General features: G+C 36.9%; 1 protein-coding gene across 2 annotated transcripts; it reads left to right on the top strand.

Moving 5' to 3' along the window:
• The first annotated feature begins 940 nt into the window (after positions 1-940).
• Positions 941-21,526, top strand: RAD50 (RAD50 double strand break repair protein). Of its 2 annotated transcripts, XM_068698060.1 has the most exons (26): positions 941-1,068; positions 1,688-1,858; positions 2,257-2,340; positions 2,585-2,736; positions 3,367-3,552; positions 3,700-3,904; positions 4,420-4,548; positions 5,304-5,469; positions 6,285-6,478; positions 7,036-7,242; positions 7,553-7,735; positions 7,983-8,140; positions 9,079-9,254; positions 9,959-10,196; positions 11,267-11,456; positions 11,588-11,714; positions 11,959-12,152; positions 12,453-12,563; positions 13,134-13,226; positions 13,307-13,420; positions 14,238-14,365; positions 15,188-15,412; positions 17,944-18,029; positions 18,493-18,635; positions 20,533-20,666; positions 21,007-21,526. In XM_068698060.1, the coding sequence occupies exons 2-26, from the start codon at positions 1,730-1,732 to the stop codon at positions 21,191-21,193; spliced, it is 3,939 nt and encodes a 1,312-aa protein (XP_068554161.1). In that variant the 5' UTR covers positions 941-1,068; positions 1,688-1,729; the 3' UTR covers positions 21,194-21,526. The 2 variants fall into 2 exon arrangements, with proteins under 2 accessions (XP_068554161.1, XP_068554162.1); XM_068698061.1 differs by lacking the exon at positions 941-1,068 and having other exon boundaries at positions 1,452-1,858.
• The last annotated feature ends 1,152 nt before the right edge of the window (positions 21,527-22,678 follow it).

Below are 22,678 nucleotides of genomic sequence, written 5' to 3'. Positions count from 1 at the left end.
TAATCCTACAGTAAGACAGATGACTACACTTCATCCTTTTCCTGCATAAAGCACAAAGAGAATGACGTGGAATTTTTGCAGTTAGTACTCTAGATTTCCTACTAAGTACGGTGAATTACCAGGCTGTATAGTACAGCCTCGAAAACCATTTCCTGACTCTCGTCTGTTGCTGTGAGAGAGGGATGCATCATGCTTACATTACCACCAGCGTCATGGTGAACCACCGCTCACCCACAGCCCCGGGTACTCGTGCTACCACTGGAAATACTCTCTAGCATGCACATTACTAATTCGCCCGGCATGGCTGCAGCGTGCACCTGTGCTCTGCCTCAGCCCTGATGATGCCGTGCTGCCTTTTCGCGCTGCGGTCATTTATCCCGCGCTGGGTTTGATTCCGCAGTGCGTAATGGGCAGAGTGAGTGGACATCAAACCCAGCGGCAGAAATGTGGTTTTCCTCCACCCGGCCTGAGCCTGAAGCGCCAAGCCGGACCGCTGAGCGGGTATGGAGGTTTCCGTGAGCAGGCTGCCACTTGGCTCTCTGAATTTTGAAGGCTTTGAAGGCTCCATTCCTGCTCGTAACGCTGGAGCTGGGGTCCAGCAGAGCACGGGCCAGCCTTGAAGCAGGCCACAATTTTGTGCCGCCATGCACAGCGCAGCAGGGCTCTGAGCAGAAGGCTGGAAACACCACCAAATAACTCCGAAGTGCCAATGTTAGAACTGTGAACTCTTAAAAACCCCTCAACGGGAGGCGGGGGTCGCTGCGTGCCACGGGGAGACCCCTCGGAGACCTCTGTGGGGCGGCGGGGCTGGGGGAGCGGAGCGGAGCCGTGCCGCCCCCTCAGGGCTGCCCCCTCAGGGCTGCCCATTCCCCCTCGCCCCTCAGAGGCCGGGGTGGGACCCGAAGAAGGACGAGGGACAAGGGGAGCCCCGGTCCTGCCCGGCCCGGCCCCACGGCACCGGGGGGCGGTAGCGAGCCGGGCCCGGCCGGGCGGAGCCGCCACAGCCGGGGCGGAGCGGGGGCGACCGCGGGGGCTGCCGGGGGGCCGGGAACGGCACCGGGAGCGGAGGTGAACGGGGCTGGAAGGGGGGGAGCAGCGGGGGGGTGGGGACGGCATCTCCTTGGCCGCCCCTCGGCTGGGGAAGAGGAAGGGCAGCCGGAAAATGTCCGCCCCCGCTGCAGCGGGAAACTCCGGCTGCCCCCCTCAGGGAAACGCCCCGGGTGCCTCATGGCACGGCCGAGGGTCCCCGCTGAGGGTCCCGGGGGTCCCCGGGGGTCCCCGAGCACCCGTGTGAGGTGCAGGGGGGGCCGTGGGGCCGGGCCGTGCCGCCGGGGGTTGCCTCGTGTCGGGACAGGGCCGTGAGAAGCGGGGAATGGAAAGTAACGATAAATAAAACATGCATAACAAGGGGCAGTGGCATAAAGCGCTTTTCTCTTACTGGTGCTTAAAGGGCTTTTTTGTTGTTATTTTTGAATGGCTGGGAAACGGCGTGGCCTGGCCCTGAGGTTTGAGTCGAGCTCCTCAGCGCTGAGGAGGTTTGGCTTTCAGGCGTCCTGTGCCTTGAGCCATAACTGGGGAACCTTGGAGTGTTTCTGACAATTCACACACTGAAATAACCCTGTGGTCACCTTTCAGGGATACGCGGACATTTCGCCGTCTCCAACTTTCACAGAGCTTTGTTTTACAGGGTTTGCGTTGCTGACTGCGGGAGAGCAGAAATCCCGCAGAAATGGCAAGGATTGAGAAAATGAGCATCCTCGGCGTGAGGAGTTTTGGCATAGAGGATAAAGACAAACAGATTATCACTTTCCATAATCCAATGACTATTCTGGTGGGACCAAATGGTGCGGGAAAAACGGTAAGACTTTCGTGATTGTCTTTGTGCACCAAATAACTGAGAACCTTGAAAATATAAAAAATTATTTTAATAGCAAGGTATGAATATTAGAAAAACCTTGCTCTTTACTGTAAATATTGTATTGGCTTACGTTATTAGAGATCTGCTTCTTATCCTGGGCTTTGCAGGGCACTACTTGGTGTTTTTCATCGGAAATTGATCAAGGTGCTGACTAAAACTGTTTTTGCAAAGTACCATGTTCTCATGGTACTGAAAAATAAAATGTCATTTCTTATTTCTCTCTCCCTTCATGTTTATCTTATTTGTAAATGTTTAGGCTGTCACTGTGTTTTGTTTTTAGTCTTCCTTGGTTATTCTTAATAGTCATTCTAATTATATACTTGTTTTTGTTTTCTTAGACTATCATTGAGTGCCTTAAATATGTGTCCACTGGAGATTTTCCTCCTGGAACCAAAGGAAATTCATTTGTTCATGATCCAAAGGTAAAAGCCACGGTGGTTAGATTTAGTGCACGTTTACTCCTCAGTAAAATACTTACTGTACTCACGCAGGGCTGTGATGAGAACAGTGATGCTCAAGTATTAGGCAGACGTGAGCTGACCATACTGTCTCAGGAAAAACAGAACTGGGGGGACTGGAACACTCCACATCTGGGAAGTCATGTATTCCTCAGGGTGTTGAGAAGAATTTCTCATACCTGTTTCATTGTTGTCGTTTGTACTGAAGGTTGCCCATGAAACTGATGTGAGAGCTCAGATTCGATTACAGTTTCGAGATGTTAATGGAGAGCTTGTAGCTGTCCAACGATCCATGGTGTGTACCCAGAAAAACAAGAAAACAGAGTTTAAAACACTTGAAGGGGTCATTACTAGAACAAAGTAAGTTTAATTATATCTTTTTTTTTTTTTTCTTTCTGTAATGTGAAGATCAGTTTGGGTTTTGTATATTTTATGTATAAGATGAGAAAAATTCATAACGTGCTCTCTGAAGTTCCTGCCTGTGTTCTTAGATGGAAGGTCTGGAGTTCCATCGTTCGATCTATTAGTTGATTCAAAAATACTAACATTTGATAGCCACTATACTAAGAACTACATATATCAATTGACTTACATTAATTTGAAAATTGTATTACTGATGCTCTAGTTTGAAAGTAATCTTGTTTGAAATGCATAAGCTTTATTTCCTTTAGCACCATTTTAAGTTTCAGGATATGGTCAGTCCATGTTTACCTTCAGTTTCCCCTTTTTAAGAAATGTATTCACTTGGCTTTAAACAAGATCAGTCTTACTCCCTCTGGTGGTTCTGCATAGATTTTTTTAACATGTAGCAACATTGACTGAAAACATTTGCTGTTAAAATGGTAATTGTAGACTTAAAAAACTGTTACTCTGTTTTGTAACCAATGCAATAGAATGTGCCTATACAGATTTAAATAAGCTTTTTGTTTGTTTATTTTTAAAGAATTTCTAGTAACTGCTTTGTGGATTTTCTTTATCTGTGCTACATAGGCATGGTGAGAAGGTCAGTCTCAGTTCCAAGTGTGCAGAAATCGATCGAGAGATGATCAGTGCCCTTGGTGTTTCCAAATCTGTGCTCAACAATGTTGTTTTCTGCCACCAAGAAGAGTCCAACTGGCCATTAAGCGAAGGGAAGGCCCTGAAACAAAGATTTGATGAGATCTTCTCAGCAACAAGGTTTTTCTCTTTACTGGAATTGAATAAAATTAAATAAGAAACTGTCTTCTCTAGTAGTGTAGGTGTTAAAGAAAACGTCTGTGGCATCAGTATTGCTGTATTGCCTGTAGTATCTGAATTTTTTTTATTTTTTTATTTTTTTTTAAGGTATATTAAAGCACTGGAAACTCTCCGTCAGGTACGACTGAAACAAAGCCTAAAAGTAAAAGAGTGTCAGACAGAGCTGAAGTACCTAAAGCAGAATAAAGAAAAAGCACAGGAAATCCAGGACCATCTTAACAATAGGGAAGCTCAGCTGTCTGCTTCTAAGGAGAATGTAAAATCTATCGAGAGTCAGCTGGATCCTTTAAAGGTAGTTTGTGTGATGTTTACATTAAAATTTTAGTATGAAACAGCACATAAGTTTTGTTTGTTTCTTTGTTTTTTAAAAAAAGGAACACAGCAACATTTCAAAGCTGGAGGAATTTCCTGATTAAAATCTTGCAGTTTTATGTTGTTATCTCACCTTCTATTCTGTGGCAGAATTAAGCAACAAACCTGACAGATGCTGCTCTAATCTGTAAACAGTTATGGGAGGTTTAAAACATTGTCTGTGGAACTGTTGTAACAGCACTGATGTTTTTTTTGTTTGTCTGTTTTGTAGCTTAATTTAAAATGTCCTTCAAATTTGTATGTTAACTATAAAACTATCATGAATTATAACTAAAGCTAAATGAATTTTTTTTTCAAAATAATAATGGTGAAGTTTTACAGTTTAGAGTAAAGTGTTGTATAGAACATTTTATTATGGGATTTGTAAACTAGTGAGATACTAAGGTCTCTTCCAACCTAAATGACTCTATTATTCTATGATCCTTTCCTTTGCAGTGTTCTCTGGCAGCAGTTGAAAAGAATCTCATGAAAGTAATGTTGCTAGACAACGATGTAAAAGCTCTGGAGAGCAGGAGGAGGCAGATGGATAAGGATAATCAAGATCTGCAACAGAAGATGGAAAAGGTTGCCTTTTAAATTCCATGTTGTCATCCTTTCTGCAGAAAAATCAAAGTCTGCCTTTTGCTACCATGTGAACTGTGTATTTTATTATGCACTAGATGCTGGTTATGAACACTTCCAAAGGCCAAGTAGCTCATTTGATAATATGAGATACGCAGCTTTATGGAACGTTATTTGTAGCTAGTTTCTGTGTAATTCGGATGTAAGAGTTAAATTCCTGTTTGTAACTGAACCCTCCACCGTAGATTAGCTTGCCAGGAAGAGAAATACTGACAAAAGTTACAGTAATAATGCCCTGCAATGTGGAACTTGAAAATACCTACCTCTCACAATATGTTCATGATAGCCAGCGCTTGTTTTAGCCAACATGGAATGTCTTCTGACACTGATTCTGTTCATGTCCCTGGAGGGTTTTTTATTTCTTTTTCTTAAAATAGTGAATAGTTTTTATTCTTTTGTTGTGGTTGTGCAGGGGCGTTTAAAATTATTTTGACAGATGAGCAAAAATTCTTTAGAATAGTGGTAAAAATTTAGATGAACTTGTCTTATCAGCATATGAAAAATATTTTTTTTTTCAGTTTTTGCTCATAGTATGTTTGATTTTTCTTAATGTAAGTCTTAGCATAGAAATTCTTTATGAGAGGTGTTATTTTATTTCTTGGATTCTGTTATGGTAAAGCCTGTAATAAACATTAGATTATTTTTAACTGAGTTCAGTTAAAAAGTTAAGTTTATTCTGTATTTTATTTGGTGTACAGGTTTTTCAAGGAACGGATGAACAGCTAAGGGATAGATACCAGAACCACCAGAGAACAGTGAAGGAGAAGGAGAAGAGATTATCAGACTGTAAGCGTGAATTAGATAGGGCCATTAAAGAATGCCAGAGGTTTAACAGTGAAAAGTCAGAACTACTCGTTGAACGAGGTATGTTAGATGTGATCTATAACTTTGTATTTATGTTTAAAGCAATTAAGATCTGAAATAGAATTACTGATAATTGAAGATGTTTGAATGGGACAAACTCCCTGAAATGCGTGTGAGTTTTAGGTCAGTTGCACGACATGGTGTGGGGAATCTTGCAGGTAATCAAACCTCAACATCTTTCCCCTAGATTTTTTTTTAATGTGCTTGTTTTGAACTGTAATGACAACATGAAGTTTGTTTGTTCTTAAGTGTACCGTCTTCTATAGAAATATTCAAAATTGATCATTACTGATGCCATAAAACTATGTCAGTCTAGCAGTTTACAGCACGTTTGTTTTCACAGTCTGAGCCTGTACTTTGTCTAAGTGATGAAAATGTCTGCTAGCCAGTTGTGATTGTGTAAGTGTAACCAAGAAACCTGTGAAAGCAGAATCCTTGGCACTCCCACCCTCACGTGTGAGGACTGGGGACTACTCAGAGGGCTTTAGGATGGTACTCTTCTGTATATCATATATTCTCTTTTAGATGGACTGTGGGAATTGCATTAAAGCAAATTGTAGTAGTTTAAACACAGATTTTAATATATATAATTAATAGTTATTTATATAATTTATTTATATAATAGTTATTTCTATATAATTAATAGTTAACAGAAACAGTAATATTTTAAGCTATAGCTTGTTTTTAACACTTTAAATGGTTCAGTGTAGAAGATCTTAAGGAAATAGTTGCAATTGACCTTGAATCCTAAATGTATGTTCTCATTTTTTGAGGGGTTATGTTATTTTTTTTAATTTTATTTTATTTTTGTGCAGGTCGTCTACAACTGCAAGCAGATCGTCACCAAGAACACATCAAAATGAGGGATTCATTAATTCAGTCTTTGGCAGCACAGCTAGAATTAGATGGTTTTGAGCTATCACCTCTTAATGAAAGACAGATTACCAATTTTCACAGGTTATTGAAGGAGAGACAAGCGAGAGATACAGAAACTGCAAATCACTTAATGGTAAGGATTTTGTCATTTTAGGATTGTGTTATAATTCCATATTAGTTGTTAGTCTGTTATTAGTCCATATGTGTCTTTATGGTCCTGGGGGAAAATAAATGAAGCCATTTTTTTTTCATCTAATATTCTTCAATATGGCTTGCTTGAACATTTCTGTGAAAGTTAATTTTGGAACTAAGAGTGGTCATTGGGTGATCTGAATTGCAAAAGCTACTGAACAGGCAGTTCTGCAGATACTTTTTTCTCAACCGCCATCTCAAGCAGGTGGGTCAGTGACACTAAAAAGCCTGAGGAAGAATTTCAATGGGCAATTGTTAAGAAAATAAGCAATGTTGTTTTGAAGTCATCTTCAAAATGGAGTTGCTGTCAGACAACACTACCATTATGCATCTGCATTTTTGTATTGCTGCATTTTAGCGGGATTTTTTTTTATGTATCTAAATATTTCAATTTCATGCATTAAAATGGTGAATATTTGCATACTATTGTAAGAAGCCATTTTAAATGCTGTGTTTTTCCTGTGAGTGAATTAATATATTATTGTTCACTTCTTTCAGAGAGAATTTGCACAAAAAGAAGCGATGAAACAAAAACAGATAGATGAAATAAGAGATAAGAAAACTGGATTAGAAAGAACCATTGATCTGAAATCAGATATCCAATATAAGAGACAAGCGGAACTGAAGAATGTAAAACATGAATTGCAGCAGTTGGAGGGGTCATCAGGCAGAATTGTGGAATTGGAGGAAGAGATTGTCAAGACAGTAAGTTAATGTAATTAAAGATTTCTACAAGTTTGAAAGTTTTTACAAGTTGTGAAAAGCATGAGCAACTTGATACAGTATTGTATTTCAGAACTCTGCATCCATTGTCTGCTTTATGTTTCCTATACCAGCATCACAGCCTTTGGCATCGTGCATGTATTCTTTATAGATCCTGGAAGTATTATTCCTGTAACAGCTAATGATACTGCTGCTGGACAGTTTTTAAGAGCTTTTTTTCTGATTTCTTTAGTTAGGAACTTATTGTCTAATGTAATTGCATAAGTCTTTTGTGCTTTTGTTTTTTGATTAGGAACATGAACTGGAGAAGGCTGAGAGGAGCAGCAATGTAGAAACACTTGAACTGGAAGTGCAAACTCTGCAAAATGAGAAAATAAACCTGGACAAAATTCTTCGGAAGCTGGATCAAGAGATGGAACAGTTGAACATACATACCACAACAATTACCCAAATGGAGATGCTGAAGAAAGACAAAGTAATTTTTCTATCATCATCTCATAAGGAAGGGAAATTACATGAATACGGTCCCTTCAAGATTCGTGCATTTTTTTCCCATATGTTTATAAACATTTGTATGTAAAGCTTCTGTCTGGCTTTATGGAAGCCATTAACTCTGTGAATGCATTGAGTGACATAAACTTAAACATATGAAAATATGTTTATATGAACATTAATATATGAATATGTTTTTATGTGAAATTTTAAATGCTTTATTTCTCAAGGCAGACAAAGAGGAACAGATTAGAAAAGTAAAATCAAGACATTCTGAAGAACTGACGTTACTGCTGGGGTACTTTCCAAATAAAAAACAACTTGAAGACTGGCTCCATGGCAAAAATAGAGAGATTAATGAAACAAGGGACAGACATGCCAAGCTTAAGTATGTATTAGTTTAATTATGTCTCCAGAAGTATTTATGCAATTATGAATTTCAGTGTTGGAAAGTTTTTAATATAGTTAACATACTTTTACTGTAATTCATCAATATTAATTTAGGTGTCTGCAAAATGAAAGAAAGCATTGTGCAAAATTTAATATATAGCCAATATAGTTCATGGTAGTTAATAAAATCATCATATTTGAAGTATGTCAGAGGCAACACTAAAAGCAGGTAACAAAATATTCTAATATGTCCTTAATTATTTATACTACCCTAGCTGTGAATGTGAAAGAATGTGCTTTGGGGAAAAAAAGACAGGAGTCTTCTGACTTTCTTAGGAGGTACAGAATGGTTATTAACCATATCATGAACTTATTTGTGATATGGATACATGTTCCTGATTTACATGTATTTGGTTGTAGAAAAGAATATGTCAGAAAGATTAGGTGACATCAGCACACTGTGCAGCGATATGCATTAAACTTCTATAAAATCGAAAAAATGAGATTTGAGGTCTAAGAACAGTCCACAATTGAGAAGTATGGAAGATGAATAGAAGGGTGCTAATGTTTTTTGCTCAATATGTTTTGCTCAATAACATTTTTTGTTCAATAGTATCTCATAAGCAATAATTAGGGAAGGAAGTAGAAGAGGAAACGTTAATGATATTCTAGAAAGTCCCTTGTATGGATTTGACATTAGAAATTTGTTTCTCCTCATTAAGCGTCTAGAAAGCAGAAAAAGGAATTTAAATGAAACACTTTAAGCTGTGTTTAGATGAATTGAAAACTTATGCTGTAGATTTCTGGAAAAATCATTAAAGAAGTGATGAATAATTCTGAAGTTAATCTGAAATTGGTATTATGGTGTTTTTGTTAATACAGGTTTTTTTGTTGTTGTTTTTCTGTAATATAAGATTTTATTCATTAATGTTTCAGCAAACAACTGGCATCAGCAGAACAACAGAAGAATTTTATCAGTGCTGAACTAAGAAGAAAAGAAGAACAGTTGTCTAGCTATGAAGCAAAACTTTTTGATGTTTGTGGAAGCCAAGATTTTGACAGTAACCTGAACAAACTTCAAGATGAAATTGAAAAAAGTTCAAAACAGCGAGGTAAATTTATCCATAGCTCTACTTTTTTCCTCATTTTAATTGTAACCTAGAGACACTGAGACAGTCTGTAACTTGTGGATATTTATATTTGCAGGACAATCAGCATAGAAACCAATTTAAGATTCAGTAATAACCTCCCTTTTAAACAAATTTCCCCTATCTTTACGAAGTCTTCAATTTCATGTTTAATCAAAATCAGTTGTTTTAACTCAGTTAAATCTCTTATTGTATGTGAATGAAATACTGACTTTACAAAACAAAAATGTAAATCACGACCCTTACACAACCAAGGATATGTTTGAATGATTGAATCTGCCAGTTATGAAGATGAGTACAGAACTAGACAAGTGGCATGGTTTTGGCCCATAGGGCCTACTGCTAACTGAAAGAAAGTAACTCCAGAAGGAGATTCACAAGTACTTGTTTCAATTGTTAATTGCTGAGGGATGAGTATAGTTCAATAAAATAGAAAAATTCAGTTTGGGGAGAATGTCAGGCTGTGATCAAGGGCACCATTCTGAAAACAGGGACAGAGCTGAATTCGTACCAGGTTGCTTAGGACCATTTTAGTTTCCTATCTTGATGATTTGCAGCTTATAGTTTTCTTTCATTTGTTGTTTTTTTAATGGTAAATATATAATAAGTTTAGATCTGATTATGCATTGTATATTCAACATAACATCTTCTGTTTCTCTTTAAACTAGCTGTGCTTGCTGGAGCCACAGCAGTTTATTCACAGTTCATTACACAACTAACAGAAGAGAACCAGTCGTGTTGTCCAGTTTGTCAAAGAGTTTTTCAAACAGAGGCTGAACTGCAAGATGTAATTAGTGATCTTCAGTCTAAGTTGCGTCTTGCACCAGACAAATTGAAGTCAACAGAGTCTGAGCTTAAAAGAAGAGAGAAAAAACGTGATGAAATGATGGGTCTTAAACCAATTAGGTAAAGTACTTCACACACAATATTGCTGCAAGTCATTTTCTTTTGAATGCTTGTTTTTTGATTATTGAAAATTTTGTTGACATCAAGAAAGGTTTATTTTCGGGCTAGGCAATTTGTTCAAAAATCTAACTGCACTTTAATAAATCTTGATTTACATATCTTTTAAAGGTACTTTTTTGTTACTGTCAGGTTTAGTATTCATTTATGATGTTCTTGAAGGAAGTCTGAGATTTATAGCAGATTCCCAATGCAGTCTGTGTTTTCTTGTGGTTCGGTCAAGTGCAATTCCATCATTTGGGAATGCAGCTCTGTCTCTGATACTGACAATCCATAAAAGATTAGACTGTATTAGATCTCTTATGTAGTTTTTAATTAATTAAAATATTTTTGAAGTTGCAATGTAAAAAAAAAATGTAGATAATGTTTTTTTTTAAAAAAAAAAAAAAGAAGAAGAGGTGCTTACAGTCTTTTCCAATTCCCAGGCTCACTTAATCTGTAATTTTAAAACTACGAAAATTACAGGCAGACTATTTTGTTGCTGTGTCCCCTTTTTTCTTCTTGTTGCCTCCCTCCAAACCATAAACAGCACTAGTCCTAATGAATTTTTGTGAGAGTCCTATTTTTTTTTCTCTACCATACAAACAGGATTTAGAGTAGAGCATGCAGTTTCCCTGTCAGTGGGTAACCAGAGGCTCTGGTTTCAAAGTATTTGAAGACTGTTATTCTGAAAAAAAATCGAATATATGTTAGAAGGTATACCTCTCTTTCACAAGAGGGCACTCATGTGCAGTGGATTTTATTTTAGCACTGGCTGTAGTTCAGTTGAAAACCGGAAGAGGTTTGTTGGTTGGTTTGTGTTTAGATCTCACCTGCCTACAATGAGGGATTATTACCGTAGCTGGTTATGTAACATAAACTCAACTGAACATGGGCAAGCTTAAGGGGATACTATTGGTTCAATTCAGTCTTCTGCTATTCAGTCATATCACAGATTTTGCAAACTTGAATGTCTTGAACTTATGCTGCTGCTTTTAACAAAGGAAGTTTCATGGATTTGTATTTTATTCAAGGCAAACAGTAGTGGAACTCCAAGAAAGGGACATACCAGACTTGAGGAACAAGCTGCAAACTGTGAACAGGGATTTTGCACGCCTGAAGGGTGAGATAGAAGAGCAGGAAACACTCCTGCAGACAGTTCTGTCTGAGAAGGAAGGTGCTAATGCATGTTTACAGGACATAACACTAATGGAAAGGTACCAGGTATGCTCTGTAATTCCTTTCGATATATAAAACGATACTTGCTTGCTGTACATGTAGTTATTCAATAACATATAAACTAAAGCCTGTTAAGCACTAATATGGTAATAATAGTGCTTTACTCTTACTTTTAGGCTGATATTAGGGATGTTGAAAGAAAAATTGCTCAGCAGGAGGCTAAGCTGCTAGGGGTCGATTTAAGTAGAACCGTTCTACAAGTAAGCCAAGAAAAACAAGAGAAGAAACACTTATGGGATACAGGTAGGTCATACAAAATGTTTTGGTTTTATATTGAAAATAATCAAACTTGCTGCCAGTAAAATATAAATTTTAGTTTACTTATTTTACATTCAAAATAACTGTATTCTAATAGTTTTTTTGTTGTTGTTGTTGTTTTTTTATTATTATATTAACTTAGTTTGCAGTTATATCTGTCATAAGGAAGACAAAAAATGTTGTTAGTTACAGATTAACTGTTTCACTGCGTGTGTATTTTCATCTACAGTTACTAGTAAAATTGAGTTAAATCAAAAAATCAAGCAAGACCAGCAGAATCAGATTCAGCAGCTTAAGAGTACAGTTAATGAACTTAGAGCAGAGAAACTTCAGATTTCCAGCAGCATGCAGCGTCGTCAACAACTGGAGGAGCAAATAGTGGAATTAACCACTGAGTTTCAGTCCTTACATAGAGAGATTAAGGTAGGAAATAATTACTAGTCCTTAACTATGTTGTCCTTGAAAAACAAAGAGTCCAGTAATATTTAACATTCTGTAATCCTAGCAATTCAGATGCATTTTAAAACTTTTGTCCTGTTATACTATGCATATCTCTGAAAAATTTCAGCACTTTATTTAATATAAAACTTTTTTCAGAGTAATGAACAAGATGTAAAAAAAAAAAAATTAAGTACGCACATGATTTTTTTTTTTGCACTTGAAAAATTGTTTATCTTTGACAGAATGAGAAAATAAAAAGGACTTTCTCCAACTGCTTTTCAGGAAGCAAAAGAACAGGTATTTCCCCTACATGAAACTTTAGAAAAACTGCAGCAAGACAAGGAGGATCTAATTAATAAAAGGACTGCGACTAATAAAGAAACACAAGAGAAGGTTTGTTTGCATTTGACATAGTTGGGAGGTAGGATTACACGCTGGTTTTGGGGCATGGGTGGAAGCCATGGTAATGAGTTGACTTTTAGGAGACAGCAATTGCTTTACCTAAAGCTTTAGATTTGTGGAGCTTTTAGGGAAGAAAAGGAACATAACCAAGTCAGGAAATCAACTCAGTTGTAACTAACTTTTGGTGGTCTTACCAAAAAGCTTCTAGGGACATTTGGCAATATTTAGTGACCTGTAGTGCTAAAAGCCCTATCTAGTAGGTCTAGAGGAACAGCAATGATGGTTGTGACCTTTCCTTGGCAAGAGACACACCTGTCTTTCTCAGGGCAAATGGCCCTCTTATGTAAGCACAAATGAGTGATTTACCATTTGTTTTGGAAAACAGTTTCACGGTAATAAGGAGCACCTGGATTTCAAAAGTTGAAGTCTTTTGTTGGTAAATTAAAGGGAGTTATGAAATGAATTCTACCTTAGAAATAGCATTATCCAGTTACCTTTTATACATGTCACATCAGTTCTTGGACATCCGACTGCAATTCATTTGAAATCTTTTCGCTGCAGATAAATACCATAAAAGAGAAAGTTAAAGATATAAACAAGTACATGAAAGAAATCGAAAGCTATATTCAAGAAGGAAAGGAAGACTACAAGAAGGTAACCTAAAAAGCAATCAATAAAAAGGTGCTTTTAAAAGTGTTTTTGTATATAAATAATATACCTTTTTATTTTTGTAGCAAAAGGAGTCTGAACTTGATGAAGTAAACTCTCAATTAATTGCCTGTGAGAAACAGAAGGAAAAGATAAGTAAAGAGATGGAAATTATTCGACAAGATATTGACACTCAGAAGGTAGGTTTATTGTTTTAGCATAAGGTATATTTTGCATTTATACCTGAAGTGATTTCTGGCATTGGTTTAAGTCCGTGTAGGCTCATATTGATACAAAGTTTGTCTCCTCTTGATGTACTTAATGAGTTGTTAGTCAGAATAGCCGCTATATGTGCATCAGGCTGAAAAAAATCCTGTGATTTACATATGCAAAAATTGATGCATTTTAGAAAAAAGAATTATCTCTAAGTACAATTTTGTGGTATTTCCTAAAGGGGTAAGTCTGTTGTGACAATAACCACTGTTTTCAAAACTAGCTTTGTGTGGAAGATACCTATCTACTGAAAGAAGACCGCTGTGAGGTGATTCTAATTGCAGGTCCCAAAAGTTGTTAGTCACTCCAGATTTTGTTGTGTGCTTTAAATCATTATGTATGTATTTCAAGCCCTATTTACATTCTTTATAGGAAAGATATCTTTCCCCACTCTATCCCACTATCTTACCTGTAGAATTGAGAATAGGGGAAAATGTGAAATCTTACCCCATATGACTTGCCCCATTTGAACCACCGACTACTGTTCACACACAGGATCACTCTTACGTTCACCTATGACAATAAATATTGTAAATATTATTTCAGGTTGAAATATGAAATGATAATCGTGATTTGCATTATAATAGGTTTCTAGTGCAAAGTGAGTTCTTACTACGGTACTTTTCAGTGCTGTCAATTGTTTTATGCTTGTAGCAGGTTTTAGAGTTGTGCAGAGTTTATACTTTGTTATTGAGCATCGATATATTGAAACATCATAGAACTTCTTGCTTTCTGTGGAGACAGATACAGGAAAGGTGGCTAGAGGATAATCTGACTTTGAGGAAGCGGAATGAAGAATTAAAAGAAGTTGAAGACAATATAAATAGACTTATGAAGGAGATGGGAGAAATGAAAGTCCCGCAGATGAAAAAGTAAGCGTTTTCAAAACACAGCAGCGTGTTTTGCGTAAGAATTCACTAAATATCTGAATATAATACTCACTGTGTTTTAGTGTTTCCTGTGTTCTTAGTGTGTACCTTTCTCCCCATTCATGTAGACTACTTCCTCCCTCAAACTTGTGTTTGCATAATATTCCCATGACAACATAAATGACTCAGTGAAATTATGTAGCTCTAGCTACAAATACACACAAGTATATACCTGTTCAAATCTAATCCGTTTGTTTTAAAGACTTCCACTGTTAAGTCTGTATTTAAAAAGAAACTGATGTCTCTGGATAAAAGTGTTTTATCTTCAGTGTGCTCAAATAGGTCTCAGCTGCAAATCATTTCAGTATTTTAATATTAATTGTTTAGATAATAAACAGTGATAAAAAGGAATTATCCTAATTCAGCTTCTTATGTGCAAACTATTTATGTAGCTTTCTAGATGCTACCAGACCATTCATTGCATTTTTTTGCTCAGTATCCTGATGTAATTCCTGCAATTAAATCTAATTTATACCTCTACGGGGTGCACTTTCATCTTTGATAGGATTAGTGAATATTAGTCAGAATGGTGACTTTAATATGTTTTTAAAACTTAATATGTTATATTGCTTATAAAAACAACAAACGTATGCTTAAATAAACATAAGCATATTTTAAATATGTCTTAGTTCCAGTAATTTTAACTGTTGCAATCTGTATACACAATATAATGAGCTGCTAACGTAAACTAAAAATTAGAACCTTGACTAAAATATAGCGAAACACTAAATACAGAAGTCTCATGTATCATTTGTGGTTTGACAGTGAACAAAAAAATTTAGAGGAGAAAATAGAAGCTCTGAAAAGAAACCATCATGTTGCACTTGGCCGACAGCGTGGATTTGAGGAAGAGATTGTTCGGTTTAAAAAGGAACTTCGAGAGTCACAATTCAAAGATGCAGAGGAAAAATACAGGGAGATGATGATTGTTATGAGAACAACGGAGCTATTGAACAAGGATTTGGACACTTATTACAAGGCTCTTGATAAGTAAGTACTGTCGTGTGAGGATAATTCTTTTTTTCAGTTTTCATTACTGCCTTGGTGCAAAAGCAACTTGCAATTTCAAACATCCTGGTTTAACTTTTAGAAATAGTAAATTAATGTAACTTAGAGGTACATAATTATTTTTCTTTATAAAATCAGATGCCTAAGTATTAAGATAGAATGGTGTACCCTGCTATGTTACTTCTATTGTTTTTTATATTCATCCCAAAAGTCCAGTTGCCGTAGATTTTTTATTTTTTAATGCCTCCAGAAGAGAACTGATTCCTAAAAGCAAAGTAAGTTAATGAAAATGTGCTGCAAACTGCACAGGATTGTTAGAGTATAGGAACTCTGTAATGTATATAATGTACATAAAATAAATGAGGGACCTTTTTTGAGTATTGGTTGTACACGTTAGGACACAATTGCAATACAAAAAGTCAAATTGAGAGAGAGAATAGAGAAATGAAGCCAACACATCACCGTTGTTAATCATCAAAGATTGTTAACAAATGTGAACGAAAACATACAGTGCTTTTCCCTGTCTTCTCTCCCACCCCCCCCATGCATTGTTCACTTATAATTATGGAATTGCAATGAGATAGTTGCAGTAATACTAGGTTGGTGCTCAGTGGCAGTTAGAAATAAAAGTTGAGTATTAGGAACAAAATAGAGAATGAGAGAAAAATATCTGGCCACCATAGAAGCTACAAATTCAGAATACAGTTTTGGTCTCCTCTATTAAAAAGGACATAATAAGTCTGGAAAAAGGAGCACAGAGAGCAGTAATGTAGTTAAAGGTACAACATAACTCTCCAGAAGAGAAGCTAAATAGATTAGAAGTTTCCATGTTGAAAAAAGGTGACTGACGAGGGATGCTAAAGGTTTCTTAATTTCTTGAATAGTGTGGAGAAGGGGAAAAGGGAATGATTGTGAAAATACCAAGCAGTAGTTCGAAATACAAGGTAGTACTTTTTCTGGCAACACATAATAAAGCTGTGGAACCCATAATTCACTGGTATATTTGGAGGCTAAGCTCTAAATGCATTTGAAAAGATTGTATGAATTCAGAAAGACAGGTCTCAAACGCTATTAAATGCAGAGGTCTGGAGTACCCTGCTTTAATCGTTTTTAATGATAAAATAAATATAGTTAGTATTTGAATTTAAGCCAATCCAAAATTTATTTTGTGAAGATCTAGATTGTACAGAGCATGTGTAATTCTTCCCTTTCAGCTTAAATGGAAATGCACTCCAAGAATTTCCCTTTTAGAATTCAGAATCTTTTGTATGGTATCAAATCATCTATTGTTTCTATTTAAGGCAAAACAGGAAATCAGTCTTGTAATTTCAAGAAAAATAGATAAGCATCACTTATTGGTAATCGTCTGAAAAATCAGTGAGACAAAATGTTAACTCTAATGGCCAGAGATTGAAAGCTGTGTATGTAGCTGGGAAAAGCAACATTTGTATGCTCTTCTGTGCTATCTGTTGATCTTTGTTGATTTAATATTTACAGTTTTTTGTTAAATATTCATGAAGAATGCATTCTTGGGTTTAATCAAGTAACAAGTAGAAAATGCTTTATTCATTATTCAGACATAACAAATCATATTAGGGTTGAGACTTCAGTATTGCTCACAACAGGTGAAAATAATTCCTGTAAAAGGGAGGAGATGGGAAAAGTGTGTGTGTGTGTGTGTATGTATGTGTGTATATATATATATATATATATGAAGTCAATTTCAGAATTACTTTTGAATACTGCCATATTTTTGGAAGAAAAACATTGGCAGAAAGCAAACAAGCATTTTTTTTTTCCTTACAAAGCACTGTTTGTTTAAAAAGTTAGAAACGTAGCACAATGTCCTTTTGGAATGCTTTTACGAGGAATCATCTATTATTGAACTAAAGACGTGTAGACATCATGGTTTCAGGATATCATGCTGAATCAGGGAAATGAAATAAAAAATTATTAGTGACACCCTATGTTACTCTTGCCACTGAAAGTAGCTCTAATCATAACGTCTCTTTAGGTAATTACAAATTAAATTCTTGATAGAGAATTCTCTGCTCCAAGGAAACTTCACTGGCTCTCCTTTCCTACTGAGACTCAGTTATCTGCACTGCAGGGTGGTGGGGGACTCTGGCAATGAGTAACGCTATTTTTATTTTGGAAGGCTTTAATATCAGATTCTTCTTGGAGGTCTGAAAATATGCCTTACACATAAATTATAAATCTCCTTTTTTTAAAAAAAAAAAAAAACTTTACTGAGTGACTGATTACAAATCATTTTGTCTTTATTACTCTCCTACTTCTTGAGATGGAGTTGTTTGTGAGAGTAGAAGTATTCACATAACAAAGTGTGTTTGATCTTTGTACATTTCTGCATTCAAAATGAACTAGTAGTTACTGTAACTTTAGTCAAATTATTTAGAGAATGAAAAGTGAGCTCTTGGCTTCCCTAAAGCTCCTATGAGTCCATAGCAGTCCATGGTTGCACCTATAAAAATCTGCATTTTTTTTTTCTGTAGAGCAATAATGACATTTCATAGCATGAAGATGGAAGAAATCAACAAAATAATTCGTGACCTTTGGAGAAATACCTACAGAGGACAAGGTACATGTGGTTTTGTTTGTTTGTTTGTTTGTTTTCATAGTTTTGTCCATATTAATTTTATACCAAGCACTGCATAGTGAAAAGTGTTTGTTCAAACTATGGAAAATCCAGGATATGAAAATGGTTGGTTCCATTCTAAAGGCTGCATCTGTTGGTCCCCCCTATAGTCTCCTTTTTATTACATGTTACATGGGTAGTTATATGATAAATAGAAGTAATTTTCCCTTTTCCATGTTTTCTATATTTGATGTTTCCTTGAGTCAGGGGAGTTGCCTGGGCTTATTTCTTTAATTTTGGAAAAAATTAATTTCAAATTTTTATCTATTAGTAGGAGTTATGAGTAAGGTGGTTGTTTTGGTTTTTTTTTGTAGTTACCGTATGTTGTAGCTCTCAATTATGTTTATTCCAATGTTATTTTAAACATCTTTTGATAAGGGAAAAACTGTTTCTTTTTCATTTTCAGATATTGAATATATAGAAATTCGCTCTGATGCAGATGAGAATGTTTCAGCAGCTGATAAGAGAAGAAGCTACAATTATAGAGTAGTAATGATAAAGGGAGATACAGCACTGGATATGAGAGGAAGATGTAGTGCTGGGCAAAAGGTAATATAGCTTTTTTTTCTTGTACGTCATAAACAGGATTTTGAAAGCTGCAAGAGTGACACATCGTAAAATGAATCCGGTAAAGAAGTGGCTCCAACTCAGATTTACATTCTGTACATCTGACTGCATTTAGATTATGCTGCCAGTATATGATTGGGAGCGTCCGAACCCTATTTTGGGGTGTCTAAATTCCTTGTTTCAGTTGGCAATTGGTCTGAGTCTGTAGGTGTGAAGGGTTCAGCCTCGCCGCCTTCTCAAGTTGATCTAGTCTTTTTCTTGCTAGTTACATCTGAAGTTCCCATAGCTGTAGGTCTATTAACTTGCTCCTGAATTTTTTTTTTACTTCTTGAGGGCTGATCCTTTGTCATCTTTTCACAACTGTGTCTGTTTTGAAGTATGCTCAGATCTCTTTTTTCCCCAAATTATGCTACTTCCACCTCCTGCTGAATATAAATAACTTTTTGGTTCGTGTCACCAAAAAGATGGACGTAGAAAGTGACAGAAATACCACCAGGACTGCTCTTAGTACTTCTTTGCTGTAACAATTTCTGTCCATCCTTTGTGCCTTCTACAACATAAAGAAAACACCTGGAGAACTCTCCCCTGCACTTCAGGCTCACAGAGCCTGTTGCCTTTGCACAAGGTGCCAATGACTACCTAGGCCAAGCACACTGTAATTGTGAGGGAGATACCTTCTCCTTCCTCTTCTGCAGTGGGAGCTGGAACTCTTTGTTTCCCTTTCCTCTGCACCAGCTGAAAGGGCTATGGTTGCAACAGATATAAATCTCTTTGATAGCGAGGAAGAATCGCTATTATCTGGAGTAATATCTGCCTACTTCCTTACCTGCAAGAGTAGCAGTTCTCACTGTGTCACATACTGCATCAGAGTTTCACTGGCAGCCAGGCCTTCAGCTATCTCCTCTTCTCACTTTTGCCTGACAAGATGGTATTGACAGTAACAGAAAATGAAATCGAGGAATACAACAAGATGGTGCACAGTATTTTTAAGCGTGTCCAGCAATAGCAGCACTAGAGTCCAGCAATAGAGTCCAGCAACACCAGTGTCTTGTAAAGGATATTCTGTGAGAAGATGTGTGCTGTATTGTTGCTTGAATGTGAAAAATGCTGTCAAATTAATTCCCACCTGAGTGTAGAAGTGTACTTATTTTGAAAATTCCATACTAATATTGGGGGAAATCCAAAACTTCATATAAAACAGCAATATAGGCAAAAAATGTCTTCTCCTAAAGTAGTCTAGGATGTTATGCTAGAGCCCTATGTAAATGAGAGTGAAACTTGTTCACAGTTTCTTAGCTTATATTCTGAGAATTATTCTTTGATCATGTGCTATGATGCCAGCAGTCATGATCTTTGGAAAGTATTTTTTGTAGCACAGTTTCCATCAAGTGTTCTGTAATTTTCACTAATTCATGAGATCTAATAAAAACACAATTAGGCCTGCTAATACAAGACTAGTTTGTGAGTTGTTCAAATTACTATCTTCAGTTTTATGAAGGAGTCAGGAGTTCTGTATTTCAAACTGACTGATGCACATACAAATTTCCACCATCTCCCTGCTAATATGATGGGGATTCAACAGAGTATAGGAATAATGCTGATGGCAATGTTGTAACATTCTTACCTTGGGCCGGAATCCTGAATTTCAATAGCTCCGGGATTTTGAGAATTTGACTGCTCAGGTATGTTTCCAATGTTATGTTGTAGAAGGGATCTTTCAATTAAAAACTGAGGTTTTAATGTATTTTTTCAAATCTAATTATCATCATTTTGTGAATTATGTAGATTTTAGTCACAGTTTGTAATGGCATTAAAAATAACATATTAGGCATCGTTTCTCTATAAACACTCTGAAGAGTGCTTTTTCTTTTTCCCTTAGGTGCTTGCTTCTCTTATTATTCGTCTTGCTCTAGCAGAAACGTTCTGTCTCAACTGTGGCATATTGGCGCTAGATGAGCCTACTACCAATCTTGATCGAGAAAACATTGAGTCTCTTGCACATGCCCTCGTGGAGTAAGTAATCTCTTCTTGTGAGGCTTGGATATTTTTCAAATTTTAATGTTAGTGATTGGTGTTAGGAAGTGATTTTATTTCAAGCAGACCTATCTTTGTTGACATATGTTGATATACATGCAAAGCAGTAGCTTTAGATTTCCTTTCCTTTATCTGGATGAGGAAAAAATAATTTGTATTTTGTTGTTGCTGTTTTTTTAATATGGGTAAAAAGAGGTGCTGATCTACATTAGATTGCTTGATACTCATGTAGTTTTCAATAGTTAAATATTTTTGTACAAGTTTACTAAAACTAGACAGCAATATAGATTGAATTACACTGAATAATATCTCTTTGTAGGATAATAAAAAACCGCACAAAACAGCGTAACTTTCAGCTTCTGGTGATAACTCATGATGAAGATTTTGTTGAACTGCTGGGCCGTTCTGAATATGTGGAGACCTTCTACAGGATACGGAAGAACGATGACCAGTGCTCTGAGATCATGAAATGCAGTGTCAGCTCCCTTGGCTCATATGTTCATTAGCATTTCAAGTAATTATGTATTATAATTACTTTTTAATTAGCAATTAAAATGAATTAAATTAATTTAAATTACAATTATAATTTGGCTTAGCTGCCAAACTTAGAGGTCAGAGGAAGGCATCTGAAACTGTAGCTCCTTCTTATCATATAGTATCATGAAGATTTTAGCTCAAGTCTGAAACTATTACATTTTTAAACTTCATATCTCTGCATTTACTTCTGCATCTGGGTTCAGGTTTCACCATGAGTTGGGAGAATGTAAGTGAATACAGGGCAGTTAACTTTTAGGTGTATTTTATATTTTAAAAGAAAAAATAAAGTGTTGTTCTTGGTATATGTCCTGGTCTGGATATAGATGCACATTCTTTGGAACAGCTCTAGATCTGTCGGTGCAATAGGGTTTGCCCTCCATCACTTTGTTATGGCAAGTTCAGAATTGATTTGCATCTCACCAGACAAGGTATGTTTCTAGCCACCTGCCTCATCTACACAAAAATCACAGGATTCAAAAAAGATGCTTAGTACTGTTTCTGTAAGGTACTATTGCTCAGAATCTTTACAAAGTGTGACACCTTCCTTTAGAATGAAGGAAAGTCCCATCTAAAACTGGATGACTGAGTGAAGGGATGACAGAAGCCTATTTTAACCATATTCTCTTTGTTTATTGTGGGCAGAACTGTCATACAGTGTCACTTAGTTTATGATGATGTTTACAAGAATTGTGTCAAAATCTAGAGTACTTGGTCATATTCAGATCCTCTGCAAGATAGAATCGACTTCTGTAAAAAAGATAACAGATCTGCCCCAGGGAGTTAGTTTGTATGGATGCTGATCTTCACCACCCCTACTCAGCTCTTCTGAGCTGTTTTCAGCATCACTCAATAGCAAAAGGAAACCAGCCACTTAGTTAGAATGACAGCGGAAAGCCAACAGGACCTGATCAGCGTTAACTCTTGAGATTTCAGAGGTGAGACCTCAGCAGTGCACTGTGCTGCCTCTGCAGTCATGCAAAGTCTGAGGGATGCCATTTCTGGGCAGCTGTTTCTTCGTAACCAAGTGAGGGGGCACCTGTTCTATGTCCATATCTGGGTAGATTTGAATCTGGACTTAGAGCTCTTGACTTAGAGCTCTTGAAAGCTGCAGCCACCAGTGATTGCCTGAACCTCCTTAGGTGACAACATATGACTAAAGCTCACTTTCAAAGGAAGAATCTCTAAACCACTTTAAAAAAATGTTAATTTAATTAACAGCAGGGCATTTTACTTTGGAAAACACAGGAATGAGCATGGGAATGTTGTACTCTGCCTTTTCCTCCTGCTCTGGCAGGGCAGCAGGGGCAGGTGCCAGCACCACGGACAGAGGCAGCCCTGCCACCCCCTGCCCCAAGGGCTTTGCTGCAGGGGACAGTGACACGGTGACACAGCCCTGTGCTATGCTCCTTGTGGCCCTGCAGGACCCTTCAAGGTAAAAAGGGACAGCACCTGCT

This window comes from Anas acuta, chromosome 14 (genome assembly GCF_963932015.1).
Source record: "Anas acuta chromosome 14, bAnaAcu1.1, whole genome shotgun sequence".
Lineage (NCBI taxonomy): Eukaryota > Metazoa > Chordata > Aves > Anseriformes > Anatidae > Anas > Anas acuta.
Note: the sequence above shows the minus strand (reverse complement) of the source record. Positions and strands in the feature narration are given on the sequence as shown.